At 47.5% G+C, this 8,051-nt stretch overlaps 1 protein-coding gene and 1 pseudogene across 1 annotated transcript; one reads left to right on the top strand and one right to left on the bottom strand.

Annotated features, from left to right (window-relative positions):
• LOC125112814 (transcription initiation factor TFIID subunit 11-like) lies at positions 1-999 on the top strand. Its single transcript, XM_047755238.1, has one exon. The coding sequence runs from the start codon at positions 424-426 to the stop codon at positions 997-999; it is 576 nt and encodes a 191-aa protein (XP_047611194.1). The 5' UTR covers positions 1-423.
• Positions 1,000-2,958: 1,959 nt separating this feature from the next.
• On the bottom strand, positions 2,959-7,833 carry LOC125112976 (putative olfactory receptor 4A4; annotated as a pseudogene).
• Positions 7,834-8,051: the final 218 nt, after the last annotated feature.

The following is an 8,051-nucleotide window of genomic DNA, read 5'->3' as shown; positions in this document are numbered from 1 at the left end:
GGAGGCAGCGGGAGCCCGCGTCGCACAGCACCGCGCCTGAGGGCGCTTCTCCGTGGCTGACCCTGAAGAGGAGGAGGCCCAAGTGCCAGAGCTTTCTCCCCTAGAAGGTCGGGACTCTCCAGCAGTGTGTGGGTTGGTTGGGTTGGGTTGGAGGTGCAGCGTTTGGGCCGAGGGGGTTCCTCTTCTCCCCTGGCTGGAGAAGTCTATCCTCCGGGGGCCGCGTTCTTGGCCACTGCGAGGCGCACCGTGCGGGGAGGGACAGCGCGTCCTGTGGGGTGCGTGCACGGCGGCTGTGGGGGCGTGTGTGCTGGGTTCCCACCCAGCAGCCAGACTTGAGCATCTCCCTCTTCGGACCTTTGTGGCTGGTCAGACGCGCCCAGGCCAGGGATCCCCGGCCCCGCCCGATCTTGCGGGCTGGCAGGCATGGACAAGGCCAGCGCGTCGAGCTGGGACCAAGGGGGCGACCCAGGTCCGGCGGCAGAGACAGCAGCCGGGCCCTCGGGTCCCCGGGCGGCCCGCGGCGGTGAGCGGCCCGCGGCCCGCCCGCAGGAGCTGATGCGCGCCCCTGAAGAGGAGGCGGACACGTGCCGCGGGCCTCCTGCAGCCAAAAGGCTGAAAAGGGACACCGAGGGCCAGAGACCGAGGAGCCCCCGAGTGGATGAAGAGGAGGCCCAGAAGATGCGAACCCTCGTGGCTTCCATGAGCCAGGAGCAGCTGGACCGTTACGAAGTGTATCGCAGGTCAGCCTTCCCCAGGGCAACCATGAAACGTCTGATCCAGAGCGTGGCTGGCTCGGCGGTGGGCCAGAACGTCGTCATTGCCATGTCCGGAGCGGCCAAGGTCTTCGTCGGGGAGGTCGTGGAAGAGGCCCTGGACGTGTGTGAGAAGTGGGGGGAGGCACCCCCGCTCCAACCCAAGCATCTGAGGGAGGCTGTGCGCAGGTTACGCTCCCGGGGCCGAATGCCCAGCACCAAGCACAAGAAGATCTTGTTCTTCTAGGCTCGGGGGCTCGGGGGCTCGGGGGCCCGGGGAGGGACGGTGGTCCAGAGGCCCTAAGGGCCTCGCCCGCTGTCTCGCCTCCGTCTCAGCCCAAGGTGGGTGTGGGTAGACCCAGGAGGGATGCCTCCTCCGCCCTCCCCAAGACGCACCCTGCCACCCTTCTGCCCACACAACCAACCAGGCTGCTGGGTCTGGTTCCCCCAGGCCAGCCGGGAAATGCGCATGCAATGGGAAATGGATCAAGGAAGCAGGGGAGCGCCCGAGCCCCGGCACGGGCACGTCTCCTCCCGAGTCTCCTCTGCTCCACCCTGATGCCTAAGGCGCCTCAAAGGGAATGTGCCTATGGATAGAGCTGATTTCCCTGGCGATGAGGACGCAGTGACACAGGGGCTCTCGGTAGGTCGCCGGTGTTCCGGGTGCTGCCGAAAGATAAAACAGTATACACTTTGAAAACCTGCCTGGGAGTCCCCGTCATGGCTCAGTGGTTAAGGACTCCGCCTTGGAAGCATGAGGTTGCGGGTTTGATCCCTTGCCTCGCTGGGCGGCTTAAGGACCCGGCGTTGCCGCGAGCTGTGTTGTAGCTCCCAGACTCGGCTGGGATCTGGCAGAGCTGGGGCTCTGGCATAGGTCGGTGGCTACAGCTCCCATTCGACCCCGAGCCTGGGACCCTCCTTATGCCCTGGGTCTGGCCACAGGGAATGGCAAAAAAAAAAAAAAAAAAACCGAAAAAAACCAAAAAAAAAAAATAAAAAAAAACCCAAAAAACAAAAAAAGAAAGAAAAAACGCAAAAAACAAAAAAAAAGAAAGAAAAAACTCTAAAAAAACACAAAGGTTCAAAGGTGTACCAAAGTGGTTTAGAAAGACATGGGGAGGGGATGGGGGAGGAACAGAGCCACAAGATCCAAGGCAAGGCTCCCAGTGGGACCTGGAATGGGTCAAGAGGCGGCGAGTCATTCCTGAGGAGGTGAGGAGGGGATTGGCTCCCTCTCTGATCTTGGACGGTCCCGCCTCCGCAGCGGTGTGGGGTGGTTCTGGTGGGTGGACGGTGGGGTGGGACGGCCTGAGAGCAGGAGCCCTGGGAGACGTGGCCCTTCCAGGTTGCCTTCGGTCAAGCCACAAGGGTCTTGCAGGGACCCGGCGGAGAAAGAGAAGGGGGGGCAGGCATTGCCAAGCATTGCCTTCAGGCAGTGGCCCGCCTACGGATCTCCTGGGGGGGAGGATGTGCTGGCTCGCACCAGCCTGAGGCCCCAGGTCCTCGGGCAGCCAGCCCCAACGCCCGTGGGGGGCGAGGCTGCCGGCTTTCTGGGGGCCCCTCCCCAGGCCCGGATGTCCTGAGAGCACCCGAGGAGGAGAGGAGCTGTGGACCGGCATCTGCGGGATCTTTGGCCGGCTGGCCGCCGTGGTTTCTGAGGCAGCTTTGGCGCTCTGCCTTCTCGGGGGGGGGGGGGGGGGGGGCCTCTGGATGTGCCATGCCTGGGCAGCCCCCCACCGGGCCGCCCCTCGACCACACCCCACCCCCTCCCCCGCCACCGGGGAAAGTTGGGGGAACGCTCTACCTAGAGCCACCGAGCTTGGCCTGGGGGCTCCGGCCCCGCCCCCCCTCCCCACGTCTCCCCGGCCCTCCCCGGCCCTCCCCGCCCCTCCCCGAGTGTGTGGGAGGAGCCCTCCCCTTGTGGGCTGAGGCGGTCAGGTGACGCCCCGGGTGGGTGGGGCCGGGACCCCGGCGCCCGATATAAGGCAGCGGCAGCCCTCCCTGGAGGCAGCGGGAGCCCGCGTCGCACAGCACCGCGCCTGAGGGCGCTTCTCCGTGGCTGACCCTGAAGAGGAGGAGGCCCAAGTGCCAGAGCTTTCTCCCCTAGAAGGTCGGGACTCTCCAGCAGTGTGTGGGTTGGTTGGGTTGGGTTGGAGGTGCAGCGTTTGGGCCGAGGGGGTTCCTCTTCTCCCCTGGCTGGAGAAGTCTATCCTCCGGGGGCCGCGTTCTTGGCCACTGCGAGGCGCACCGTGCGGGGAGGGACAGCGCGTCCTGTGGGGTGCGTGCACGGCGGCTGTGGGGGCGTGTGTGCTGGGTTCCCACCCAGCAGCCAGACTTGAGCATCTCCCTCTTCGGACCTTTGTGGCTGGTCAGACGCGCCCAGGCCAGGGATCCCCGGCCCCGCCCGATCTTGCGGGCTGGCAGGCATGGACAAGGCCAGCGCGTCGAGCTGGGACCAAGGGGGCGACCCAGGTCCGGCGGCAGAGACAGCAGCCGGGCCCTCGGGTCCCCGGGCGGCCCGCGGCGGTGAGCGGCCCGCGGCCCGCCCGCAGGAGCTGATGCGCGCCCCTGAAGAGGAGGCGGACACGTGCCGCGGGCCTCCTGCAGCCAAAAGGCTGAAAAGGGACACCGAGGGCCAGAGACCGAGGAGCCCCCGAGTGGATGAAGAGGAGGCCCAGAAGATGCGAACCCTCGTGGCTTCCATGCGCTGGAGCAGCAGGACCTTTACCAAACATATCACAGTTTAACTTTCTCAAATGGAAGTATTAATCCTCTCATTGTGTTGGTATTGGAAAAGGGGATGTGCTTTTATGTGAATTGGGTGGAAGGGAGAACTCGGTCATGTGAGGCAGGCTGTTCCTCGACATCAACCCAATTAATTTCAGTTGCTTTATAACCAATAGCAACACAGAAGGCCCTCCAAATATATACAATTTTAATTTCTCATGTATAATTCAATAAATGTGTATAGTAAATGACCATATTGTCACAATTGTAATGACTCAGTGTTTTCCAATACAAGTGTTTTCCTAGTTACTAGAAGGAGGTGATACAAAGGGGCATGGAGAGATACTTGTGGTGAAAAAATTTTTTTCATAGTGATTAATATAATGATTATATTACTATATGTTTTTGGCAGTACTTACAGAACTTTCACTAAAAAGGATGTATTGTGTCCTGTGAAGATTTTTTCTTATGTAACATTGGGAAACATCGAATTCTTACATTGAATCATCAGACAATTTGAAAATGTAACAGAAGACAGGATACTATATCAAATAGCACCCAAAACCCTCAAACAGTTTAATTCTCAATGAAATATACCAGGTCTATGTGAATGTAAAAGAAGGTTTGTTAAGTAGATATAGCTTCCCCCGTTGTGGATAAGAATTCTCAATTCTCTTAATATACAGTATTTTTCTCAATCAAATCTTATTAAAAATACTAAGTGTAGGATGTACCATACTAGCTTATTGAAAAAATACCTTTAACATATAAATATGCAAGAATAAACAGTCTGATAATGTGTATTAGTAAAGGAGACTGACTTATGAGATATCAATATATATTTTAATTTAATTTAATTTTTTTAGGGATACAGCTGTGGAAGTTTCCATTCTAGGGGTTGAATAGGATCTGAAACTGGCAGCCTATGGCATAGCCACAGCAGCATGGAATTCAAGGCATGCCTTAAACATACACCACAGCTCAGAGCCATGCCAGAACCTTAACCCACTGAGCAAGGCCAGTGATTGAACCTCTGTCCTCGTGGATACTAGTCAGGTTCATTGTTGCTGAGCCACAATGGGAATGTCTCAATGTGTAGTTTATATCAAATGCAATTTCGCTTCATGCTAAATAGTACAAGAGTAAAACAAAACAAAACACCAAAAAAATAGAGGCATGATTTTTTATCCAAACACATACTATATTTTAGAATACAAATTTGGGATATCAAGTCATGAGGAAAAATAATTACACATCTATAAAAATGACCATCTTCAAAAATGATTACATTTCAATCCCTACTTAACCCCTTACATTAAAGTGTAGATGGTTCAAAAATTTAAATATAAAACAAACAAATACTTAAAATTTTAATTGTTCAAAAAATGAGGTATAATATTTTGGTAACATTGAAATAGGGAAATTCTGGTTGTTCATGCTGTGGCACAGGTGGTTAATGATTCAGCTTGTCTCTGTTGTCAGTTTGATTCCCAGCCGTGGCAGAGCGTGTTAAGGATCTGGCATTGTAGCAGCTATGGCTTAGATAGCAGATGCAGCTCAGTATTGATCCCTGTGCCAGGAATGTCCCTATACCACAAGTGTGACTGAAAAGGAGAAGGAAACAAGAAATGTGGAATTTTTTTCTAAGCAAGACGTAAAAAGCATAAAATATTGATAGATCTAATTACATAATATTTTTACATGACCAAAAATATTCTGCACAATATAGAAACAACAAAATCAAATAATGAGCTAGAATAAAATAATAATTCCACAGGCATGATAAATGGAATAACTTACTTAGTATATTATTAAATCATAAAAAAATCAATACAGAGGAGTTCCCACTGTGGCTCAGTGTTAAGGAAACTGACTAGAATCCCTGACCATGCTGGTTTGATCCCTGACCTGACTTAGTGGGTTAAGGATCCAGCATTATCACGAGCTGTGGTGTAGGTCACAGACATAGCTTGGATCCAGCATTGCTGTAGGCCAGCAGCTGCAGGTCCAATTTGACACATAGCCTGGGAACTTTTATATGCTGTGAGTACAGCTGTAAAATAATAAATAAATAAAATCCTTATGGAAAAACACATAAAATTTATTAATAGGCACTTCATGAAAAGGAGTAGAAATCATTTTTAAAATGTGAATAAATTATCCAAGTCAGTTTTATTTGTGTATAATTAAAGTATAAAAATGAAGCAAAATTTCTTTTACCAGACTTTCATGTACCAACAATGTTTATAAAGCACTGGTTGTCCGCCATGTGGTAAAAAAAAATTTTTTTCCAGAATGAGGGGAGTAGTGAGTTTGGTTCAAGGACACAGAGGGCAATAAATAAGAACATCAACATTTTATGGCTGCACCTGCAGCATGTGGAAGTTCGGGGGCTAGGGGTTGAATCAGATATGCAGCTTCATGCCTATGCCACAGCATCTACAACACCAGATATAAACCACATCTGCAACCCATTACACACCTTGCAGCAATGCCAGATCCTTAACTCACTGAGCAAGGCCATGGATGGAGCCTTCATTCTCACAGACACCATGTCTGGTTCTTAACATGATGAGCCACAAGAGAAACTCCATCATTTTAAATACATATACAAATTTACTCAACAGTTTCATTTATAGCACTCATACTTAGAAAATTTCATACAGATTTAACTGCAGAATTACACCAAATTTCATACAGATTTAACTGCAGAATTACCTGTCACAGTAAAAGATTTGGAAAAAAAAGCAAGAAAAAATCTGTATACCTCAATTTTAGTGTATCTTATAATAGTTAAGCAATATAAGGAAACATAATGAGCTAGGACTATATAGACTGATATATAAAGATCTTCAGGAGGCCAAGAAGTAAAATTCAAAATATACACACAAAGACATAAGTAAAAACACATATATGAACATATATGCAGCTTATTTTTATAAACATTATTTTTGTAAACATTATTTTTGTAAGTATTATTACTTGAAAAATTTTAGAATCACACTGACTGCATCTGGAACAATGGGACAATCTGGTTTTGGAGAGGGAAAATATTTATTCTACATATTCCATTTTGCATGGATTCTATTTTAAATATTTACTGTTATTCATTATATCTTCATTGTTTTATTTTAAAGCATAAAACACACTAAAATGTCATATGTAATACAAATAAGAGAAGAGAATATATAATATTAAATATTTAAACTAGTACAATAAAAAGAATGAAGAGAAAAGTAAATGTAAAAGTAAATAAAAAGAATGAAGAGAAAAATAAAACTAAGAATGAAAAAATATAAAAAAATAAATGCATAAATTAAGTAAAAATTAGTAAAAATTTATTGACTAAGGCATCACATACTATTTATTGATTCCCTAATGGAAATGCATATAATTTTTCTAGGTAAAGTGTTAAACTAGATATTATAGTGCTTATAGAAGTGCTTTCCTTATGTGAGGGAAACTTAAAATAGCGCAAACATATGCTTCATAATTTAATTATAATCATCATAAATACTTTAGAGAAAAGGAAGTTTTGCATCATATTGGTGAAGACCTTTAAATTCCAACAAGATTGGGCAAAATGCAAAATTACTTTTTTCATGCAAGATAAAGCAATTATTGTTTGCATTATATCATATGACTTTTTTTCTCTAAAGCTCCTTCATAGCACTAGTCAACTCAGAATTTCTTAGACTATAGAATAAAGGGTTCAGGATAGGAGATATGACTATACAAACACACTCAATGATTTGCCAATGGAGAACATCTTAGCAGGTCTTGCATACATGAAAATAGAGGGAACAAATAAACAGACAACCACAGTGATGTGGGAACCACAGGTCTGGAGGAATTTCCTCTTCCCTATGTGATTCAGGTACTTTAGAGAGTGCAAGATGACTACATAGTAGATGAGCAAGAGCAAAAATGAAATAGAACAGATCAGTCCCCCATTGGCCACCACTAAGATGCCAGTGACATAGGTATCAGTGCAGGTGAGTTTCAATAAGGGGAAAATGTCACACATAAACTCATCAATGACATTGGGGCCACAGAAGAGAAGCCAATAATTAGTGCTCAGTTGAATTTCTGAGTGCAGAAAACCTCCAACCTAGGACACCATCAGTATCACAACACACACCCTTTGCCTCATGATAACCAAATAATACAAGGGCTTACAGATAGTCACATAGCATTCATAGGCTACCATTAACAGAAGGATGATCTTGGACCCAGAAAAAAGTGCTCAGTAAAGAGCTGGGTCATTCAGGATTGTAAGTATACAGTATTTTCCACAAAAAAAGAAGTGTGAAATCAATCTAGAGCTAACAGAAGAATAATATGCTACATCCATAAATGATAAACTAGTAAGAAAAAAATATATTGGTGAGTTCAGGGACTTACTGACAGTTATAGTCATAACAAAGTGTAGGTTGACCACAATGGTCAAAAGTGTAGAAGAGCAAGAATATAACAAAAAGGATTTTCTGCTCCTTTGCATTCTGCATTAGGCCCAGGAGGATGAAGTTCTTTGGTTCCATCTAGTCTGTACAGGAACTGACTTCATATGTT

The sequence above is a fragment of the Phacochoerus africanus genome, chromosome 12, assembly GCF_016906955.1.
Source record: "Phacochoerus africanus isolate WHEZ1 chromosome 12, ROS_Pafr_v1, whole genome shotgun sequence".
In the NCBI taxonomy this organism is placed as follows: domain Eukaryota; kingdom Metazoa; phylum Chordata; class Mammalia; order Artiodactyla; family Suidae; genus Phacochoerus; species Phacochoerus africanus.
The sequence above is the reverse complement of the archived record's forward strand: the minus strand, read 5'-3'. Positions and strand labels throughout refer to the sequence as shown.

Excerpts from the sequence above, each read along its gene's own strand:
- LOC125112814 (XM_047755238.1), top strand. The coding sequence starts at position 424 with ATGGACAAGGCCAGCGCGTCGAGCTGGGACCAAGGGGGCGACCCAGGT.